The 23029-nt window shown below is 54.4% G+C and overlaps 1 protein-coding gene across 3 annotated transcripts in view; it reads right to left on the bottom strand.

Moving 5' to 3' along the window:
• Positions 1–4555: 4555 nt before the first annotated feature.
• The window catches only part of FAT2 (FAT atypical cadherin 2), a 68423-nt gene continuing 49949 nt past the window's right edge, over positions 4556–23029 (bottom strand). For 2 of the 3 annotated variants that reach the window (XM_068161995.1, XM_068162003.1), the window contains exons 15-24: positions 21926–22140; positions 21169–21306; positions 20412–20555; positions 19459–19656; positions 17610–18417; positions 16197–16342; positions 12161–12602; positions 9422–9575; positions 7110–7702; positions 4556–6146 (exon numbers count right to left, since the gene is read on the bottom strand). In XM_068161995.1, coding sequence (XP_068018096.1) covers positions 5623–6146; positions 7110–7702; positions 9422–9575; positions 12161–12602; positions 16197–16342; positions 17610–18417; positions 19459–19656; positions 20412–20555; positions 21169–21306; positions 21926–22140 — 3362 coding nt within the window. In that variant the 3' untranslated portion in view covers positions 4556–5622. The remainder of the gene's footprint in view (positions 6147–7109; positions 7703–9421; positions 9576–12160; positions 12603–16196; positions 16343–17609; positions 18418–19458; positions 19657–20411; positions 20556–21168; positions 21307–21925; positions 22141–23029) is intronic. The other variant, XM_068162011.1, reaches the window with a different exon arrangement.

Genomic DNA, 23029 nt, shown 5'->3' with positions numbered 1-23029 from the left:
CACTTGACCAGGCTCTGCAGGGAGGTGGCTGAATCCCCATCCCTGGAGGTGTTGATAAGTTGCAGAGGTGTGGTGCTGAGGGACATGCTTTAGCACCAGGCTCAGCAGAGTCAGAGGATGGTTGGACTTGATGATCTTAAAGATCTTTTCCCACTGAAAAGCTTCTGTGGTTCTGTGCTGGAGAGGAAGCAGCCAGGTCTGGGAGGAGGCTCCAGGGCGTGTTATGGATGGGAAAAGTGCAATACTCGTGTCCATCACTGTGTCCTCACCCTGGTGGGGCCCTTGGGACTGGGTCTGAGTGCAGAAATGCCACCCTTGGCAGAGGAGGGCCTGCTGTGAGGAGCAGGGGGCATCTGATGCCTGCCCTCAGCTCTGTCAGTAGCCCACCAGGAGCCTGGCCCTGTTGTGGGGGACAGCTGCATGCCAGGACGTGGCCCTAGCCCAGCCCTGGGCATCAGTGGGTTTGCTGGTGGGGCTCTGGGAGCACCCCACCTCACTTGGCAGTCAGTGGTGAAGAGCTCACTCCACAGAGACTGGGATGCCACAGCAGCACGGAAGGGTTCCTGCAGCTCCTCTCCTCGGTCGGGCTGAGCAGGGGCTGCCTGAGGTGGGGCCAGGCAAGGGTGAGGAGCTCTGCCGAGCCAGGAGGACGGGACCCAGGACCTGATGGACGTGGAAACTTGACACTTGTGAGCGGCAGGCTGCTGTGTAACCCAGGAAATCGTCCGTGTAAATAGAGGAATGATTTTAATGTTGATGTCTTGTGCCTATGGCCAGCGAGCGGCGGGGGCTGCCCGGCAGGGGGGCTGCCCGGCAGGGGAGCTGGAGCTGGCCCTCAGTCGTGGATCTTACTCTCATCAATAAACATCACCTGTTTTTTACCTGGAAAGCCTCTGGGGTGTGAGATCTGAGAGGGGTTCTCTGCCACAAGGCAGGTGTAAGACCACCTGGCCAGGGCTTGGGCCTGGTGTGGAGCTGCTCTGGGGGGCAGGGGGTGTCTCCGAGGGGGGCTCTGCTGTGCTGGATGGGGCAATGATGAGGCATTGATGCCTGTGGTGCTGCTACAGCTTTGAGGGCTCACCTCTCTCTCTTGTTGTTTTACTCTTTTTGCCAGTCCCACCCAAGCACAAGGGCTGAAGGAGGAGGGAGCAGCTCTTGGAGAGCAGGAGAGCTGGAGCCCAGGAGGCAGCTGGGAGCAGACCTTGTGCTTTTGGCACCCCTGCAGCAGCACATAGACTCATAGAACTGTTAGGGTTGGAAGGGACCTCAAGGCTCAGCCAGTTCCAACCCCCCTGCCATGGGCAGGGACACCTCACACTAGATCAGGTTGCCCAGAGCCACATCCAGCCTGGCTGCAAACACCTCCAGGGATGGGCTGAGGGTTTCAGATGAAGGTGTTTCAGTTTTGTTGCTCTGAAAATTACCTTTCCCCCCTTCTTCTGAATGCATTTGTGCAAGTCAGCTGTGGGCAAAGCCTTTATGTCTTTCTGGGCTTGGACCTTTGTCTCTGCCCCACCAAAGTTGTGCCTTGGCTTCTTAGCTGTGTGCTGGGACCCAGCAGCCTGGTTTATGCCAGAAGTGGGGCTACAAGCTGGCATGTGCCAATGGCAGCAGCGTGATGGATGCTGAGCTCTGCTGATCTGGAAGCAAGGGAGCAAAAGCCAGCCCACCCTAGAGCAGGCTGGGCACTATGCCAGCATCACTGCAGCTCTGCTTGTCACCCTGCTGATCAATTCGTGCCACTGCCCTGTGCCCCGGGCAGGGCTGTCTGGGAAATCAGGGCTATAAAACAAGTTAAGCTTCTGCAGCTGTGTCAGAAAAGCTTCCTTTTTGTGTGCAGACTGATGGGGAGAGAGGGATCTGAGGCCACCTGAGAGCCCCGAGGCAGGGGGAGCAGCTAAACACAGGCTGCATCTGCTGCTGGGGTGATTCTGACCAGAGAAGGTCACCAGGGCTGGACCCACAGCCAGCCTTTCTTCCAAGGGTTGAGCACTGCAGCACTCCACCTGCTCTGTGAAATGGCTTTGCTGAGGCTGCCCCTTCCCAGCTCTCAGTTTGCAAAGCATCATCTCATAGAATCATCATAGAATGGTCTGGGTTGGAATGGACCTCTGAAGGTCATCCAGTGCAAGCCCCTCTGCACTCAGCAGGGACATCCTCCACTAGATCAGGTTGCCCAGAGCCCTGTCCAGCCTCACCCTGAATACCTCCAGGGATGGGGCCCCAACCACCTCCCTGGCAACCTGTTCCAGTGTTCCACTGCCCTCATGGTAAAGAACCTGTTCCTGACATCCATGTTTCTTGAACACCTCCAGGGATGATGACTCCACCACCTCCCTGGACAGCCTACTCCAATGCCTTCACCCTTCCCTGCCCTGTGGCTGCCAGCCAAGGTGGCCCTAGGCAGTTAAAAAGTCCAAAAGGAAACTGTCACCAACTGCTACTTACACTGCTTAGGACCTTGGGAAGAGCAGTTTGGGTTCACCTTACTGGAGGAGGCAATGCCTGCTGCTGAGAAACTTTGGCACTCCTGCAGCAAAGGCCAGCAATGTCCTGGCCACCCCCTGGAAACCTGCCCAAACCCTGAACCAGCAGCAGTGGGGCATCCCCACTGGGACACCACTTGTGCCAGGGCTTGAGGCATCCCAGGCTGCTGGCAGTGCCAGAGGGATAAGGCACAAGCTGGGCAGAAAACAGTGACAGGGCAGGTGAGCCACAGCTTTTCCTTTGGCCATAAGGAAATGCTGCTCCTCCAGCAAGCCTGGGGATGGAAACCTGCCCCTCACAACAGCCTCCTGCTCTTCACAACAGCCCCCTGCCCCTCACAGCACCCCCATGCCCCTCACAACCTGCCCCTCACACCCTCCTGTCAGCACCCAGAGAGGGGCAGCCTGCTGGGGGGACCTGCCTGTGTGTGGGGTTTGATTAAAAACAGCCACAGGGACCTCCAGAGCTCCCAGCTGGAGACAAGGGCAGCCAAATGCTCCCTCCCCCGGCTTTAATTGGGGATGAACCCCAGGTGTGTGGGGTTAGGGGGGTTGGTGTGGGGGGCCTGGCTGTGCCAGGTGATGCTCATCCTGCAGCCAGCAGTCCAGGCAGGAAGGATCCGGCTCTCTCCAGCCCTTCTGCACACTGAGCTCCTCTTCAGCCAGCAGGTAGGATGCTGGGGTATCCCTGGGGTGTTTTGGGGAGGGGGGTGAGTCTCTGGCCTGGGATGTGGAGCTGGTGGCATCATAGATGTTCTGTGGTCAGCCTGGGCGTTTGCAGCTGCATGCTGTACTGATGGTTTCCCCTCTCCTGCTGCTCCTGCCCAGAGGCAAGCCTTGTCCTGGGGCCTGGCAGAGATCCCACTGGGCTCTGCCTGCAAAGTGCTTTAGGGTAGTAGGGTAACTGAGGCTGGCAGGGACCTTGGGAGTTTTATCTTCCAACTCTTGGAATGGCAGAAACCTCTTTTTACTCTCACACCTGCCTCAGGATCTCTCTACGCAACCAGCTGATGTCTGAGCTCAGAAATGCTGTGCCAAAGTCAACATGCAGGGATTGTGCTCTTTTAGGCTGAGAGTGTGGAGAGGGGTTTCTGAAGAAACCCCCAAGAGCTACAACATTCAGTTCTAATCCAGGCAGGGACTGGTTTGTGCTGTGCAGAGCTGCATCTCAAAGGATTCCCTTGCAAAACTCAGGGTAGCTCAGGACTGAGAGAGTTGGGGTTGTTCAGCCTGGAGAAGGCTTCAAGAAGACCTTATTGTGGCCTTCCAGGATCTGCAGGGGGCTCCAAGAAAGCTGGGGAGGGACTTTTTAGGGTGTCAGGGAGTGATAGGACTGGGGGGGGATGGAGCAAAAGTAGAAATTGGTAGATGCAGATTGGATGTTAGGAAGTTCTTCCCCATGAGGGTGGTGAGAGACTGGCACAGGTTGCCCAGGGAGGTGGTGGAAGCCTCAGGCAGCACTGTGGGGACCTGGAAGGGGGATGGGGAGAGTGGTGTGTGCTGGAGGAGCAGCAAACCACCCTGATGCCAGGCTGATGCTTGGGCTGCAGGTAGTGTCTGTGGGAGCTGGGGCAGGCTGCTGGGTGCCACAGAGCCTGTGCTGGGCGTTTTGGGGACCTCTCTGCACATGTGCTTGAGTCAAGGGCATTTCCCAGCTTAACCAGGTGACAGCCATCTCCACGAGCGCTGTGCCTTTACTTTCAGAAATGAGCTGAATGTCTGTGTCCCCAGGTGTGTTTGATGGAGGATGGGCAGCTAAGAAGGGCTTGGATTTGGGGCCTTTCAACCCTTTTGCTCCCAAGCTAGCAGATAGGGGAGGCTTGAGCCTTCTCAAAGCAAGGCAAGCCTCTGTGTGTCTGCTTCCTTCCTCTGGCCCTTAGAGGATCCTCAGAGATGTGCTGAGCTTGCTGTCTTGGTACTTCTCTGGAGGTTCAAGGGACTGTGGGGGTGCAAGCAGGGTCCAAAATAAGCTGTTATTCCCTGGGCTGCCCTTATCTGGGCTCCTTATCCCTAGCCAGGGATGTCCTGCCTACAAGGGGATCCCTGAGTCACTGAGAAATCCTAATAGGTAAAAAAATCTAAACTCTTTTAATAGTTTCCAAAAATCAATGACCAAAAAAAACCAACAAAACCAAAGTTACATCAACCAACCAACCAACCAACCAAAGGAAACCTCTCAGGAAGGAACATTACATTTCTGAGCACAGGGACACACAAGAGGCCAACCCCAGGCTCTGTAGCCTCGGTGGTCCCCCTCAGGTAGATGCCACACAGTGCTGCTCAGTCTTTCTGGGGTCCAGTGGGGAGCCCCAGCTGGGTGGCAGGGCCACTGTGTTCATCAGGGGGCAGTGGCAGGCAGCAGGACACGTCTCTGCTGGCATCCCTGGGACAGGGTCTCCCCCAGAGCCAGGCTCAGGGGTCCTGCTTTGCTGCTGGCTGTGCTGGTTGGAGTCTGTGGCTGGTTCCTGCTCTGCTGAAGCTTTTTGTTCTTTTTTCTTTTCTTTTTAGTCTCCCCCTTGGACTTGTGTTGGCCAAGTTAGGGACAGGCTGGTGGGACCAGCTGCGTTCTCTCATCTCTCTCTCCCTGCATCGGGAAGCAGACATGGGAGGGGGTTTGCACCAGCTGATCCGTTCCACTGGGCAAACTGTTGGCTTGATGCAAGCCCTCAGAGCCAGGGCAGGGGGAAGGGAGCCTCTGGACCCCACCTGGGGCACTCCCAGGCTGTGCATCGCTGGTCCTTTCACACGTTCTCCACCATGGTCGCTGCCATGCCTTTCTCCTCCTGCTCCTCCCCGTGGCGGCGGAGCCCGGGGTGGGAGGAGGTGGCGCGCTGCAGCGCCGCGCAGTCTCTGAGGAAGTCCCCTTGGCAAGCAGGCAGTTTAGTCGTTGGCATCTCAGGAGCATCCTCCGTGTCCTGGCAGCGGCTGGAGCGTTTCCCTTCCATCTGCAGCAAGAGCGCCATGGAAGGCGGTGTGGGGAAAGATCCAGCCCAGTCGCAACCCAGCTGTGCAGGGGAAGATGCTGGAAGCTGTGGCAGGGGGGACAGGTGAACCTCCCTTCGATGGGACGTGCCAGCCCCCTGCACGCTGTTCTGGAGACGTGCTTCACTTCTCCGTCTGGAGAATGAGCCCCCCGTTAAAACATCACCTCCTCGCAGCTCCCATAGTCACTCTCCACCATGTCAGAGCCCTCGTAGTTGGGGGGTGGAAGGGGCTGGGCTCGGATGCTGGGCTGGTGGCCCACCTCACAGTCTGCATAGGAGGGCTGGGCCACGCTCAGACGCATGCTCACCCTCTTGTAGCCGGGCTCAGGCTGGTACGGGATGCCCTCGCCCTGCACCAGCTGGGCTGGGTAGTAGCTGATGGCTGTGTACTCGTTCTGGCACTGGGAAGCTCCCACGTCCAGTGGTAAGAAGTCCTCCAGGTTCTGGTTGCTGTAGCGGGGTGGGATGGGGGCTCGCTTGTTGCTCTGGTCCAGGGGGAAGGGGAAGCCTCCGTAGAGGGTCACTGGCTCCGCGTCCGTCGGCGGAGGCGGGGGCGGGGGCAGAGGAGGGTGGGAGGAGGATGCAGGGGGGCCTTGGATGATCTCGTAGTGGGAATACTCCTGCACGTCTGATGACAGGTACCGGGGAGGCCAGTAGGTTGTTTCTGCTGGGTAGACTGGAATGAAACAGAGCTGGGTTAGCTGCAGGTCTGGCTGCTGCTTTCCCTCGCCCTCCCACCCGTTCCTCCTCTGAGCCTGCAGGAGCGGTGGCAGACCAGGGAAGAAAGGAGATGTATAGACAGGAGAGTTGCCATTGCTGCTTTGGGAGCTGAGGAGACCTGAGGGCACCCTGGCTGTGCTGAGGCAGTGTTCCCACCAGCTTTCAGACATCCACTACTCTAGCACCCAAAACACACTGCATCCCATGTGTCTTGCATGATGAAGGACTGAGGGCAGAGCAAGCTACTGAATCTCTCCCTTTCCCTGCTTTTGCTCTGGTGGACTCTCTTCTGCCAGTGTACTTCGGTGATGAACTCATGCATGGAGAGAAAGCAGCAACCTTGCTGTCTGGAGCCATGCAAGATGTTTCCCTGAGGGTGCCAGGGAGCACTCATGCAAATGCCTCCACTAAAGCTCATACCGACTTTTAGGATCTTAATTTTCCCCCCCTTAGCTTCATTATACTCTTTATGAAAGGCCTTTTGACCCAGGATGTGTTGGAATCCAGGCTATGCATTAATCATGTACGAGGCTGAGAAGGTTAAAGCAGAAAACTGGGATGTAGTGGTGAGCAGGGAGAGAAGAGCCAATAAAGGACCTACAGCAGGGCTTGAGCAGCATCTGCCCATGCTTTGCCTGGCTTTAAGCAGGGAAGTACTGGGGAGCAGAGAGAGAAGAACCAATAAAGGACCCACAGCAGGGCTTGAGCAGCATCTGCCCATGCTTTGCCTGGCTTTAAGCAGGGAGGTACTGGTGAGCAGGGAGAGAAGAGCCAAAAAAGGACCCACAGCAGGGCTTGGGCAGCATCTGCCCATGCTTTGCCTGGCTTTAAGCAGCACTGTTGGTCCCTCGTGGTCGCAAACCCGCTTCACAAGGGGAAGAGGGACGTGTAAGAGGAAGAAGAAGCGGTGACTACTGACCCATCTCCTCCCTGGCCCAAGTGCACTTGATGAAGGACTCGTTGTCAGAGTTGGAGGGGGGTGCAGCGGGGGGCAGGTTGGGTGCCACGCTGCACACGATGGTGCCCCGGTGCTTGGGGGCGTTGGCTGAGCTGAAGGTAAGGAACTCGGGGGTGCTGCTGGGCTTGCGCTGCTCTGGCGTGGCCCGGTCCAGGTTGTTGTGTGCTGTGTCACTAAGGATGTTGAGCTCGATGGGCGGCACGCCTTGGGTGCCCACGCCCACGCTCTTGGAGAACTCACTCTTGGAGAGCAGGTCGGGGTCCTCCCTGGCCACGGGCTTGTGAGCCTTGGCCCGGTGCCGGTAGCGCTTGCGGACGAGCACGAAGGCCACGACCAGGATGGCCGCCCCCAGCACGCCGGCCACGATCTCCGCGATCTCCTCGGGGCCCACCGCCCACTGGGTGGGCACGATGGCAGGGGTGACGATGGGCTGCGTGCAGTAGTGCCCCTGGTAGTCGGAGGGGCAGATGCAGCGGACGGAGCCCTGGCTGCTGACGCAGCGCCCCTCGTTCCGGCACGGGTTCTCTGGGCACTCCTCAGCCAGCTTCTCGCACCTGGGAGGAAGAGGGGATGGAGACAACCACCATCAGCCTGGGCTTGCAGCTGAAACTGCAGTGTCTTATTAGGGGCTCTGACTTACAGGATAGAATACAGAACTAACCAGGTTGGAACAGACCTTTGAGATCATCGAGTCCAACCTATCACCCAGCACCATCTGATCAACTAAACCGTGGCACCAAGCACCCCATCCAGTCTCTTCCTAAACACCTCCAGTGATGGTGACTCCACCACCTCCCTGGATGGAACTGGCTGATCCTTGAGGTCCCTTCCAACCCTGACAAATCTATGAGTCTATAAGTGAGTGTCCTCATATAAGCCTATGAGTGTCCTCTAGGCACTGTGGGGGTCTCAGGGTGACCTGTGGATGTCTGCAGGCTGCAGCAAGCATTTGGAGAACATCTAACCTGAGAAATGGTGAGTGGGCACCCTTGTTGGAGAGGCTTTTATCATAGTATCAGTCAGGGTTGGAAGGGACCAAAAAGATCATCTAGTTCCAACCCCCCTGCCATGGGCAGGGACACCTCACACTAGATCAGGCTGGCCAGAGCATTTTACAGAGCACCTGCAGAGCTGAGATAGAATTTCTGATTCTCTGTCCTGCTTGCACAACTTACATGTCTGCCAGCAGTACAGGGGGAGCTTTCCCTTCCAACAGTAATGATCTCCCCATGCTAGGGGGAATATGCAGTGATTTATTTGCTTTCCTTCCTTTTTTATGTTCCCCTTGTTACTTCATGAGGTTTGGGTTCCTCTTGTGTCTTACTGTCTTGGGATGTGTGAGCTGCTGTGTGCAGCATGTCCTCACAGGCTCTGGCTGGACAGCAGGGGATCTCAGGTACTGCACTGCCACCTCATGCTCAGCTACATATTTTCATTCCAAGAGTTGCATGGATAATTCCTGCCTTTGCTTTGGTTCAAAGGCCAGTGTTCATCCTGCCTGAATGGCTAAGGTAGAAAGATGAACTGGACATGATGTTGTTGGAACTTGTGCTGGGCATTTCTCCTCAGGCTGGGCTGGAGGCAGGGCAGAGGGTTTGGAGAGGGTGCCTGAGCAGCTGTGACAGTTTAGGCTCAGTTACCCTCTGCCCAGAGCAGCCTCTGGGCCTGGATTAGTTCTCTAGCTGCCATTTCCCGAATATCTGGTATCACCTCACCCCCCACCTCACTGCAGCCTCCTTTCAGGTAGTTGTATAGAGCAAGAATGTCTCAAAATGAGGTTGAGTTGGATGAATTCTGGCTGTGAGCTGGGACAGAATTCCCCCTGGGCAGAAACAGCCCCTTTAGCATCCAGGATGGATGCCCCAGCTACTGGAGGAAGGGGCAGATGTCATAGTGTCCTCTCAGCCTCGGGGGCATCCTCCTGCCACCTAGGTCAGTCCTTCTCGAGTGCCTCCAGCACAGCCAAGCTCAGCTCACACTGCGGGCTGGAGCAGTGTGTGAGCAGAGACTCGCCCCTCGCAAGGAGAAGCTTGGAGCCTGCACCAAGCACTGGGAGGAGATGGGCACAGAGGAGCAGTGACCACACGATGGCAGAGCTCTTTATGTCGCGGTCTGCTCAGCCCTGCCTTCCACCGCTTCCTTGCTGCAGTGCCCAGGGGCGTGCGGCTTGCAGTGAATCCCAGAGAGTCTGGAACTGGGGAGCTCCAGAATCGTGCACTGCCCGCTGGTAGAGTGCATGTTTTCAGCCCACCTGGAGCCTTCCCGGAGCTTACCTTTCGCCCAGGTACCAGTCAGGGCAGTGGCAGGAGTAGCCGGTGGCAGTGAGGGTGCAGGTTCCCCCGTGCAGACAGGGCTTGGAGTCACAAGGACTGTCCCCCAGCTCACAGTGCTCACCAGAAAACAGCCCGGGGCAGATACAGGTGTAACCTGGAGAGGGTGAGAGAATGGCATGCAGAGGCTGGATCCATATGGAAGAACTGGCAAGAACAGAGAGGAGCAGTGCCTGGTGCTGCTGGCACCCGAGAGGGCTCCGTCTGGCACCTGAGCATAGGTACTTGGTGCTGCAGAGGTGCTGTGGAGCACCCAGGCCACCCATGGAAGGCTGCTGGGTATGTTACAAGACCCGGAGCAGTTGCTGGAGGCTGGGTGGCCACTCTGGGACAATGCAACGACACTAGAGAGCTATTTAAGCAGCAAACTAAGCCTGTCCCCTCCTGCCACGGACCCTTGTCCTGCCACGGACCCTTGTCCTGCCACGGACCCTTGTCCTGCCACGGACCCTTGTCCTGCCACGGACCCTTCTCCTGCCAGGAATGCATTCAAGGTGCAGCTTTATTGCATGGAGAAGTTGGGGGACAAATGCAGGTTCAAGGAAGGGGAGCCTGTCTGGCTGATTCACAGTTTCTGACTCTGCTAAATGCAATCGTCTGTAACTTAATTGTTCTCTGAAGCCTTTGGTCCTGCAGGTTCTTGCGGTATGAAGCTCCTGTCTCAACACGTTGGGTTTCTCTTGCCTGGGGGAGGTGTCTGCTCGCAGCCAGTGAGAAACCCTGCCGGGCTGGGGACTCGGAGGGGGGCTGCTGCTGGTTGTGTTTTTGGCCGCTGTTTAGCGTAGCCCCGAGCACGGGAACGTCCCCGGCTGTGCTGGGCTCCCGCTGGTCACACGGCTGGGGGGTGCCATGCGGGAAGTTGAGAGCTGCAACCTCACAGCGCGCTTGAGGAATCTTTGCTGCTCGTCCACTAACTAAACGTCTCTGCTGCAGAGCACAGGGGGAGCAAATGCAGACCTGTTTCGACATGTGCGTCGGTGGCTGTGCCACAGAGGTGTGCTGAGCCTCATGCAGCAGGTGCTGGAGGCTGCCCATAGGGCTGCGTGTGCCCGGGAACGCGTGTTCCTGGCTGTGGGGGCTCACGCGTGTTTGCACCTGTGGTCCCCGGCGCCGTGGCCGGTGCGGGGCTGGTCTGGCTTTGACCTCTCCCGAGCGGCACGGAAGGGTTCTCACGCGGCCCGGTGGCCTCGCTGGGCTCGCCTGCACAGACCTGCCTGTGCCTGTGCAGTAATCCCACGCCTGAGATCCCTGGGCAGAGCTTTGCAGAAACTGACACTGCACGCCCATGGGCTCCAGAGCTGAGCTCAAGGAAGCCAAGCACCCGGGACAGCCTCACAAACTCAGTGTCCCTTGAGCAGCCCCTTCCCTGCGGCGCTGTCCGGCGGCTTTCTGCCTGGGGTCGTGTCCCACAAGCTCTTTCGTGGGCAGCTGGGCCCTTTGCAGGAGAAGCTGATCATCATCTTGGAAGGAAACTATGGGAAGGGCACTGGATGATTAGCAGATTATTAATGAGGGAGGGATTTTTTTCTTCCTCCCCCTCCCATGTTATGCTCTCTGCAAAGCAAGTAGGTGATGCCTTGACTTAGAGCAGAGGTGAGTTTTCACCTCCTGGGCTTTGAGCCCCTTCCAGCCTAGCCAGAGGGGTTTTGTATGTGTAGGGTCTCAGGGAAAAGGCTGAAGTGGGAGTGCCAGCCAGGCTCACTGTTAGGGACAGATGTCAAACAAGTTCACCTGAACCAGGCAGCTGCTGAGTCGACAGGGCTGGGAATCTTGTTCCCAGAGGCTTGGGGCAGGGCAGGAGGAGGTGTGCTCCCTCCTCCATCCTCTCTTGCTCACCGGGCAGGGTGTGAGTTCTGGCAATGGCCCCGAAGAGCAGAGCTGCAGGAGGAGCTTCTGCCCCACACAGCAGCCTGGAAAGCACCTCTCTGCCCCAAGGAAGGGTCAAAGTGCAGATAGTATCTATCTGGGATGTTAGGCTGAGGTGTGAGTGGATGGGTGTAGGGCAATGACACAAGGGTGGATGTCTCTGGGAGCAGTTTCTTCCCCTGGGCTACTGCAAACCACCCCTGTGCCTGTGACACTGCTTGCTGTGGGGAGACCCTCTGATGGCAGGAGTGGGGCAGTGGTGAGTGTCTTGGGCAAAGCCTGGTGTCAAGCCTCTCTTGAACACGTGCACCTCATGTTAGCCTGAGTCTCTTGGATCTGAGCTCATGTTTTTCCCATATCCTTTCCCATAGCCCTGAGGGGTCACTGACTGCAGTGGGAACAGACCAAGATCTTGGTTTGTTTCTGCCCAGATACCATCACTGCCTGATCCTATCTTGCTTGATTCCAGCCTTGATAATGGCTCCTCAAGCAAAGAGGATGCAGCGGGGTGGGTGGAATTTCTATTTGCATTGGAGTTTTTGGCAATGCTGTGCTCTTCTAGGTCATGCACACTCCTTAGAAACACCTCCTCCTGCCCTCCGGGCCATGGTCTCCTGGTGAGAGCCAGGATGATGAGCTCACACCCTTAGCTGTTGCTGCACCGATTCAGCTCTCACTTCAGATCTCTCAAGACAGGGGGCCCCTGGTTCTCCTCTGGAGTAGCTCCTCAGCATAGGGATGAATGCAGAGGTCACATCTTTCCCTCCCCTGAGTGCTTATTGCTCTCCCATTGCTCTGGGTGGGATGTTCACTTACCTCCTCCATGAGTTTCGGAGCACATCCCATTGTTGAGGCAGGGGTTGCTGCTGCAGGCACCGGCGGGGGAGCAGCACTGCTTGATCCCCACCTCCTCCACCACTTCCTTGGATTGCCCTTTCCCGGGCAGGAGGACCACTTCTCTGCCGTTGATTGCAACCACATCCAGGCAGCCTCTGAAGCCCAACGTGACTCTCTGGGACTGGAGGGGCTGTCGGAGGCCCCCAAACAGCAGATCTCGCCTGCCCTGGGAGAGCTGGCAGGCCCCTGGCAGCTGCAGAGAGGCGTTTCCCAGGCCGTCGACGAGCAGGCGGACAGAGGCGTTCTTCACCTCCAGGAACACCGAGTGCCACTCGCCGTCACTCACCGAGCGGGAGGAGGAGAGGTTCCCACTGTAGCTCCCCCTGCAGCTGTACCCAAGCTGAGGAACTCCATTGACCATCTGCAAAACACGGCCCACAACTCCTGCTTAGTTGTGACACAGGTGGCTGCTCTTCACAGAGGCTTTCAACACTTAGAATCAAGCAATAAGGTTGGAAAAGACCTCAGAGATCATCAAGTCCAACCTGGCACCCAACACCTCATGACTGCTAAACCATGGCTCCAAGTGCCACATCCAATCCCCTCTTGAACACCTCCAGGGACAGGGACTCCACTACCTCCCTGGGCAGCACATTCCAATGGCTAATAACTCTGTGAAGAACTTTCTCCTCACCTCAAGCCAAAACCTCCCCTGGCACAGCTTGAGACTGTGTTCTCTTGTTCTGGTGCTGGTTGCCTGGGAGAAGAGACCAACCCCCACCTGGCTACAACCTCCCTTCAGGTAGTTGTAGAGAGCAAGAAGGTCTCCCCTGAGCCTCCTCTTCTCCAGGCTAAGCAACCCCAGCTCCCTCAGCCTCTCCTTGCAGGGCTGTGCTCAAGACCTCTCCCCAGCCTCGTTGCCCTTCTCTGGACCCACTCAAGTGTCTCAATATCCTTCTTACATTGAGGGGCCCAGAACTGGACACAGTACTCAACTTCTGCTGCTTGATCCCCTCCTTGCCCAAGCACTGGGAGTCAAGATCAGTCCCAACTCTCAGACTGCAGAAATTAGCTGGTAGGCAAATGCAGCCCCTTTCCCCTGTGTTTGGCTAGGAATGGATCAGCTAAATCCTCTCTAGGTGACTGCAGCCTCTTTTAGCTTGCAAAACCCTTTCATCTCTGGCACAGTTTCACCAGTGGTCCTTCCCTGAAGCCTTTGACCAGTGTGCAGTGTGCAGGGCTGTGTGACCATCCTCCTGAAGCTGCTCATCCTCTCTCCTCCCTTCCTGAGCTTAATCAGAGCCCTGGTATTCAGACTATACTCAACCAGTCACAGATGGACTCTTGTTCTGAGCCACATGGCCTTTATTCTGTCCTCACTGTCTCATTAGTGGAGAAAGTGCTGGAGAAGTTGCCCCTTTGGCATGGGTGAGGGTGCTGAAAGGACCTTGTTGGGGAGGAGGATTGGCAGCTTTGGAGGAGGCAAGGAGGAGCTGGGAGGCAGAGAAAGGAGTTACTGTTGTACCCAGCTCCTAACCAGCACGCTGCAAAGCCAGGCCAAAGCTGCTGATAGGTGTTGCAACCCAATCCTTGAACTCCAGTAGATGGGAGGGAGACAAGACAGTGAGCTGCTAAAAGTGATCCACACCAGTGTCTCCTGCAGTAAACTGGGATGTCAGAAATTCCTACTTGTGGCCCAAGATTCATGTTTAAAACTAGAATGGAGGAAGGAGAAAGGATAAAAGCCCTTTCAGCTTTTCCTCCTCAGTGCTTTGTTTGTAAAGCCTCCCTCCCAGAAGCCAAGAGCCTATGGAGAAGGAGAAAAAGAGATGGAAGAAAACATTCATGGGAAACCTGCAGAGCTTGCTACACAACATCAAGCAATTCATGCCAGGCAAAAGGGATCTTCGTGGTGGGTATTAGAGACAGTGAGGAGTGGTGATGCTTGGAAGAGGAGGAGTGATTGTGGGCTACACTGAACTCTGAAGGAACCTGCAATATTGAAAGAGCTACTCTGGAGGGGTCAAAAGCAGAGCAGGTCAACAGGTAACTCTTAGAGGAGTCCACTGTGTAAATAAATCCCAGTGGGAGGAGAAAGCAACTGCTGAGGGAAGGAAGAACCAGGTGCAGCTGGCACACGCCATGGAAGGCTGCCTCAGGGCAGCATGTGTGTAAATCTCTTTGCACAACTGGCAACTTTGTCACTTCACTTTATCAGGAGGAACATTGCTTCAGATGGGTCTTTAGATTGGGCTTATCAATTTCTGGGGCTGGGACACAGCTGAGAACTCAATTCCCTGGAGCAAGAGCTGACAGACTCCAAGTCTTTCCCAGCCTGCCTGGTTTGCCATTCTCTTGCTGCAACCTATTTCTGACCATCAGGAGAGCTTAGTGATTGGAAGGGTGATGATATGCATCCCCTTAGGAGGAGAACTCATCCTCTTCACCAAATCTACACAGCATCACTTTAGGAGTCGTTCAAAGCTTTTGCTCATAGCTAGAGCATTGCAGTCTGCAAACCTCGTGGAGTCATGGGGGTGTGGGAGACCATGGGATCCATCAATAAGGATCCTATTCTCCCTTGACTTTGTGTGTTAGGCCTGGTTCAGTTGAGCTTCCTGCCCTTCTGAGCACTGCCTGAAGTGCTGGACTCCTGCTGAACTACTTGGTGACTCTCCTCCTCAGAGGTGAGGCAGAAAGCAAGAGCCCCCTCTCGAGCAGCTAAGTTTGCCTCATCAGCTCTTTACAATGCAGCTTCATGCCACTCCTGGAGACAGGTACAGGGCACATGGATGATGTTTCTCTGCTCTTGCTCGTTTGGAGCTATGTCTGTGGCAGCAGGAACTTGCAATATGTACTTTGGGCAGGGCCCTGGGTGTTGGCTGCTGTGCAGCTCTCTCTGTGTGGGTCTTTTACAAAAGTGGAAAGAAAAGCATTTCAAAATAGGAATATAGGGTTGTGAAACCGTGAGAAGGGGTGAGGGAATTCAGGGACAGGATGAAGACTTCCAGGTAGGTTTCAGTGTGTGGATCTCAATGCCATTAGTCTTCAGGACAGAGCTCTGTAAGCTGATAAGTGTGTCCTGTGATCTTGGTCTCCCTTTAGTCTGAATTGAATTGATGAGAAATAGACAAACCACCTATTCTTTAGTCATCTGCTGCCCTCCTTCTGTTGGCAGAAGTGGAAAGGGGAGGTGATCTTTGAAGGCTGGCTTGGTTTGGTGTGCAGTCAAGGGAAGGAGAGAGATCAGACAAATGTTCCTGGCTCTGCAGGTGTCTGAAGCACTGAAACCACCTGAAGGAAGTGCTTGAAAAGAGGAAACACTGAAACCACCTGAAGAAAGTGCTTGAAGAGAGTAGGAGGTTGAGAAATAGCATTTAAGACTGCTGTTTTCTCTGTTCTGTCCATTGCTGTGAAGGACCTTTAATTTGAGGTCCATTTGATGAGGTGTGTGACCTAACTGACAGGTGAAGGCTGGTGATATTATTCCTAACCTCAGAGCTCGCCTGTGCCCTCCTCATCTCCATATCCTGTTATCCCAACCATAATGTGGTCTGGCAGACAGCTTGTGTGCTCTGTGGGAGCTTGACTCCACTCCTGAAGTCTGGGGGGGAACTTTCCCTTTTGCTGCAGTGGAAGCAGCCTGGGGAAGAATTCTGCCTGGGGAATTCTTCACCCTGAGAGCTGTGAGGAGAGGGATGGAGAAGCAAGCCATAAGGAAAGCTGATGTAGATGTATGACGTGGGTGAAAGCTGCCTTCACACCAGAGACAAGCACAGGCCTTCACACATGTGAAAACCAATTCCCTAGGTGTGGTTGCAGCGACTGCCACACTGTGCTTGGCTCTTTGCTTGGTCATCCCAAGACTATGTTGTAGCGGCGTGGATTGCTAAGGGCACACATTACTGCATCTTCTGTCTGTGGCTCCCTTCTCTGAAGAGCAAGTGGCTTGGTGGTTTTTACTTTTCTTTTTTTTAAACACTGGGAAGAAATCCCTGTGCATTCCAACCCCTACCTCCAGCGTGGCGTGGTCAGTGCCGTTGGCATGGAACACTACAGCGTGCAGCTGGCGAGTCTTCAGGCGGAAGTGCATGTGCCAGGAGCCCGCCTGCGAGTGCTGGTACCAAATGTAGCTGTGCCCCCCGAACCTCACAGCTGTTCCTGGAGGGAGAAGAAGGGAAAGGCCTCAGTTTTGCCACACTTTCTCAGGTAGAATAGAATAGAATTAACCAGGTTGGAAAAGACCTTTGAGATCATCGAGTCCAACCTATCACCCAACACCATCTGATCAACTAAACCATGGCACCAAGTGCCTCATCCAGTCTCCTCTTAAACGCCTCCAGTGGTGGTGACCCTACCACCTCCTTGGGCAGCACATTCCAATGGCCAATCTTTCTGTGAAGAACTTCCTAATATCCAGTCTAAACCTCCCCTGGCACAGCTTAAGACTGTGTCCGCTTGTTCTGTTGGTGGTTGCCTGGGAGAAGAGACCTTAAAAGCCTCCAACCTTTTAAGACTTGGCTTTGAAATTGCAAGCAGAGTTGTTGGCCATTGGGCAACCTAATCCCATGGGAAGTCCAGGTGCTTTAGAAGGAAAACACAGTATCATAGACTCATAGAATCAGCCACGTTGCAAAAGACCTCAGAGATCATCAAGCCCAACCTATTACCTAATACCTAACACCTCCTGACGACTAAACCATGGCTCCAAGTGCCACATCCAATCCTTTTTTGAACACCTCCAGGGGTGGGGACTCCACCACCTCCCTGGGCAGCATTTCCCAATGGCCAATTTATCTTTTTGTGAAGAACTTTCTCCTCACCTTGAGCTTAAACTTCTCCAGCACAGCTCAAGACTGTGTCCTCTTGTTCTGGTTCTGGTTGCCTGGGAGAAGAGACCAATCCCCATCTGGCTACTACCTCCCTTCAGGTTGTTGTAGAGAGCAGTAAGGTCTCCCCTGAGCCTCCTCCAGGCTAAACCACCCCAGCTCCCTCAGCCTCTCCTCACAGGGCTGTGCTCCAGACCTCTCCCCAGCCTCATTGCCCTTCCCTGGACACCTTCAAGAGTCTCGATGTCCTTCTTAAACTGAGGGGCCCAGAACTGGACACAGGACTCAAGGTGTGGCTTAACCAGTGCTGAGTACAGGGGCACAATGACTTCCCTGCTCCTGCTGGCCACACTATTCCTGATGCAGGCCAGGATGCCATTGGCCTTCTTGGCCACCTGGGCACACTGCTGGCTCATGTTCAGCCAGTTGTCAATCAGTACCCCCAGGTCCCTTTCTGCCTGGCTGCTCTCCAGCCACTCCAACCCCAACCTGTAGCACTGCCTGGGGCTGTTGTGGCCAAAGTGCAGCAGCTGGCTCTTGGACTTGTGAAATGCCACGCAGGTGTGCAGGGTGGGTCACTGCCAGGAAGTTTTGCTCACCGTTGCAAGAACAGATCTGCTCCAGGCTGTGCCGCGGGGTGAGGACGCTGAGTCGGGCGGTGCTGTAGGTGGACATGGTGCCTGGATCCATCTGGATGGTTTCCTTGCAGACGCGGTGGGCACAGTCTGCCCCGTGGCACGGCACGTGGATCGCTTTCTTCAGCCGGAGGCCCACGAGCTGGTCCATCTCCCCGGCCGACACCGTGATCTTGTTGGCCAGGACCCGAGGCTCGTACCAGGAGCCGTGCGGCTCTCCGACAGCCAGCAGCAAGTCCACGCCGTCGGAGGCGGCGGCGGGCTGCAGGCTGGCCATGTGGATGTTCTGGCGCCGGGTGACCAGCACGTTGCCCAGGAACCTCTGCAAGTTTCGCCAGTGGTCCCCCACAAACTCCTCGGGAGAGAGGTGGCGGAAGTGCAGCACCACTGCCTTGTCCAAGGCCTCCTGCGTGAAGCACCACACGTGGACGTTGACGCTGGTGGTGGCCGTGAAGGTGCCGTCGCTGACCGTCACGTTCAGGAGGTAGTGGCCGTGGGGAAGCTTGTCCCCGGCGATGATCTTCCCATCCGCAGCCCCGACGGAGAAAAGGCCCTCCCGGGGCGCTTGTGCCACCAAAGTGTACAGCAGTGTGTCGTGGGGGTCTCGGTCCGTGGCGTGGATCTTGCCCAGAACACCGCCTCGGAAGGCTTCCTCGTTGGTGGTGATGAATATTTCCAGGGGGAGGGCCGAGGGGGCGTATTGGCTCTGCTCAGTCACCTGGATGTTTATAAACGCAGAGGAGGACAGGGGAGGGATGCCGCTGTCAGAGACCTGTCAAGGAAAAGGGAAGGATCCATTATTGCCAAGTGATGACTTAACTGCCACCTCACCTGACTGGATGAGCTGAGGAGGTGTTGCAAAGGAGAGTGGCTTGCATGTAGCAGTGGGTGGAAGCTGTCAGGGAGTGGGTTAGGAATGAAGGAGGAATGGCAAAAATTGGCAGCAGTGTTGAACCTCTGCCTGGAGATGGCCCCAGGTGTGCTTTCCAGCATGCAGACTGTTAGCAGTGAGGTTGTGCTCATGTGCTCACCAGCAGCTGAGGCATGCCTGGGTGGCTCTGGCTTCCTTGAGGATTAATCCTCTCCAGAGGATTTGGGGTTCCACGTCTAACTGAGTGTGCACAGGCCTAGAGCAGTTGCACACATCAAACCACTTGCTCACCTTCCTGGCTGTTTGAGCCTGTGTCCCACCTCTGACAATGTTTATCAGGCATAAGTCAAGGAACCTCAGAAGAGCAAAATGTGATTGTAAGATAAGTTTCTCCCTAACCTTAGGCAGTTAGTGGTGGAGGCTTTTAATTCTCTAGTACCTGGCTTTCAGAACAAGGACCATTAATGAGGAAGGTGGTGCTTTGTGTGAGATTATCCTGTTGTTTGGAATGCACTATCCCTACTGGTAACACTGGACACTAATGAATTCACCCTGGGACAACAGAAATCCTCTTCGAAGAGGAACTTCAACCACCTCTTAAATGACAAGGATGCTTGGTGAAAGTTTTTAGGGTCAGGTCTCACTTTAAACTGGGAGTCACTAGAAGGATGCTGGGAAAAGCATCTGTCTAAGGGAAATGCTGATGGAGTATTTCTCACTGTGTTATCTGATGTTACCAGCACAGAAGCTGGTCCCCAGCTTCTTGTGGGCAGTCTGTGTGGAGCTCTGGAGATGGCTCAAAGCTGCACAGTTTGTGCCTGGATTGGGTTTCTCCAAAGCCAGATGTGTTTCCATCCAGCTGTGCCATCCTGATCTCTTTTTGCTGCTATTTAATCTGTCTGGGGAATCCCAGGGATAAGAGGACAGTAAGGGAAGCTTTACCTGGACTTGTAGTAGGTACTGTTCCTTTATTCTTCGGTTCAGGACAGATGATGTCACCAACAGACCGTTTTGGGTGACATCAAAAGCCTTCCCATCATTGCCTTGGGTGATCTGGAATGAATATGGTGGTCCATTTTCCGGGGAGTCTCTGTCACTCATAATTAGCTCCAGCACACTTGTACCCACAGGAGCATTCTCCTGCAATGGGGAGAGATGTTAGTGGAGAAAGGCAAGCAAAGAGAAAAGGCCCAGAAGAAGCAGAGTGCCTCTAGAGCTGCTGGATCAGGAAGAGGGAACCAACTCCCACAGCCCATATGCATCTCTAGTACACACAGACTGAGCCTCGTGCCAGCAGTGGCAGAGATCCAGCAGTGGCAAGGGACTCCCTGTCAGGATGTTACACATAGGGCAGCTAAGTGCAGATGGTTGAGCTGGTGCCTGTGCTCTCCTCTTGAGTCATGCCAGCACAAGAGCAGATGAAAGCATGTTTTGCCTGTGTTTCTCTCTGAGGACATACAAGGTTCATGGCTGGACTTGATGATGACCTTGAGGTCTTTTCCAACCTTAATGCTGCTGGGATTCTGTGTTTTGAATCCAAGTGACAAATGGGCTGCATCCAGCAGCTTGACCACGTGCATGGGTCTGCTCTTTACATTGGGGTGTAGACTTGGACAATTGTGAGGGAGAAAGGGGCTGCAAGTCAGGCTTGGAAGGTGTGGAAAGCCCTGTGTTCTCTGTAGGAAAGGACAGGAAGGGCCTGAAGCTATTGGAAAGGGAAAATGGCATCTGTTAGTAGCACATCTGCCCCTGCAGAGGCTATCAGTTCTTTGTGGAGGTGAGCACAGAACAACATGCTTCATCTCTGTCTCACCTCTCTGTTCCAAGAGCAGCCCATGCCTGAGTACCTCAGCACCTGGAGGTGGACTGGGAGAAGGAACCACCTCCTGGCTTACCTGCACCACCACGCTGTAGTTGAGCTGGAAGAAGCGAGGAGGGTTGTCGTTGACGTCAGACACGTGGACGCTCACAGCCACATCGCTGAACTGAGGAGGGTGGCCGTTGTCTGTGGCTCGAATTGTCAGGGCATAACTGGGGATCTGGAAGGTTTGTAGTGCATGATTACTTGGAGGAATGGTGGCTTTTTCTCATTGGTCTTTGACTCAGCTGTTGTAAGTGCCTGAGGCCATGCTGTGCACCCTAAGGACAGCTTTGCCCTTGGCTAAGGCTCCATCCAGTGAAGCACATTGCTAAAGATTCAACCTCACAATAGCTGTAGAGAAGGGAAAAAACTTGGCAAAGATGGATGAGGATAAGCTGGGCAGACATCTGTCAATAGTGGCTTGAACTGCTACTGTTAAATGAATGAGAGATTGTCCAGGTGACCTTTCCATCTCCTCCCCAGATTTCTGACACAGAGAAGCAGAAACCAGCTATTCCAGTTTAGGGCAGACTCTCACCCAGCTTGAAGCACCAGCAGAGAAGACCAAAGCCCAGAGCTGTGACCACTAAAGGTTCTACTGCCTTCCCTAAAGCTCAGCCTTCCTGCAGCATCACCTGTGAGTCTAGAAAATGAATGACTGAGCCTTGCCTTCTGCTTAAAGTGTTTTGATTAGATCATTCAGAAAAGAAGAGGTAGCTGAATCCACTGCACTCCCTCTGTCTTTTGGGGCACATCTTTCACCCTTCCTGGTCCCATTTTCTTGCACTCACCTCCTCCCTGTCCAGATGCTTGGCAATGCTGATGTGGCCACTTCTGGGTTGAATGGCAAAGTGTCCCAGGGGGTTCCCTTCCACGATTGAGTATGTGATCTGATTGTTCATTGCTCCATCCAAGTCATCAGCTGACACCTGTTTAGGAGGGGAAAAAAAGCTAGGACCCTGGGCACAAAAAGGCCTTGCCATGGAGAAATTAAGGGCAGGACTTTTCATTTGTGGCTTTTAAGGGTATTGGTTTGAGCTTGCCCCAAATGAGGAGGAGGAAGGAAGGTGGTTTACCTAAGTGTCACACATTTTTGTTCAAGGCAAAACTCCACACAGCTACAATAATGATTTTGTCCTTGTCCCTTTCTCCTGACCTCACCACCCCCGTGAAGGTAACAAGCTGGGCAGGGAACTCTACATGGAAATACCTTGGGCTCTGCTATTCTGCCCAGAGAAGCCTCTGTCCTTCCCAGGTTATAGGGATATGGTTTTCTGCAGGCATTTTAGCACTCTTGGGAGATCTCCAAAGCTGCTGAGCCACCCTCAGGTGTCTCATGCTTTCACTTAAAGATATCTTATGAGGCAAGATGTTCTCCTTGTCTACGGAGCGTCAGGAATTCTGTCAGTCATTGTTTTTCAAGGTCATGCTTGAATCTTAGATGTTGTACATCGGAAACCCACCAAGGTGGGTGCAAAAGAAGAGTAAATCTTGCACAGCACAAGTAAAAGGAGAGGCAGAGACAGCTGCCTGGGCTCATGATCGTACCGTGAGGATGATCTCTCCGACGGCAGCATCCTCCCGGATGTCGACGAAGTAAGGGTCTTGGATGAACTCTGGGGCATGGTCATTGATGTCAGTTATGTTGATGACCACCATGGTCACATCACTGAGAGAGGCTGAGCCTTTCCTTGTGCCCTCAATGGACAAGTAATACTCATGACTGGCTTCAAAGTCCAAGCTCCCATTTATGTATAAGGCACCTGCATTGGCAGATGGATAGAGAAGAACAGGAGATACTTTGAGTAAATGGTGAGGGAGGTTTCTTGGAGTACTGGAGACACAGCATGGTGACTGCCAAACTGCCAGCTGAAAAATCTGCTCTTCACCTAACCTGGACCTTCACTGCTTAAATCAGATAGATTCTATAGCCCTGCTCTGACAGGGGGGTTGGACTTGATGATCTTTGGGGGTCACTTCCAACCCCTAACATCCTGTGATCTCAGCACAAGGGGGAACTTCTTTACTGTAAGGGCCACAGAGCACTGGAAAAGGCTGCCCAGAGAGGTTGTGGAGTCTCCTTCTCTGGAAACTTTCAAGGCCCATCTGGATGCATTCCTCTGTGATCTGAGCTAGATTGCATGGCCTGCTCTGGCAGGGGGGTTGGACTCGATGATTTCCCTGGGTCCCTTCCAACCCCTGATATATTGTGAGCCTGTGACCAGGATACCAAAGGACATGGCATCACATCAACCAAACTATAACTGAACTGATTCTGCCATACCCTGCCTCATTCTGGTATCAAGTGTTTGAAGAAGTGACATAAACTTTCACTCTGGAAGGTCTCCAGGATTCTTACCTGGAGGAGATCTGAAAAAAATAAGATGAGAGTCCAACAGGGCAATTGAAAGCTGTGACCAAGGCAGTAGTAGAGCATCATAGGTAGTGTGAAAAGGTGTGAGAGAGAGGTGCAGGAGGAAAACTGTAGAGGAGGAAAAGGTGCAATGCAGAACTGTACAGGAGGAAAAGGTGCACAGCAAGATGCTGTCATTCATACACAAGGCTTGGGATGCAAGACAGAAAGAAGGAGGAGTTTGTTAATCTCCAAAAATGAGTGAGGAACGTGGACTGAAGATGTAAATGAAAGTAGAA

The sequence above is a fragment of the Melanerpes formicivorus genome, unplaced genomic scaffold, assembly GCF_026170545.1.
Source record: "Melanerpes formicivorus ecotype bairdi unplaced genomic scaffold, bMelFor1.0.p_v2 SCAF_2, whole genome shotgun sequence".
Classification (NCBI taxonomy): Eukaryota; Metazoa; Chordata; class Aves; order Piciformes; family Picidae; genus Melanerpes; species Melanerpes formicivorus.
The sequence above is the reverse complement of the archived record's forward strand: the minus strand, read 5'-3'. Positions and strand labels throughout refer to the sequence as shown.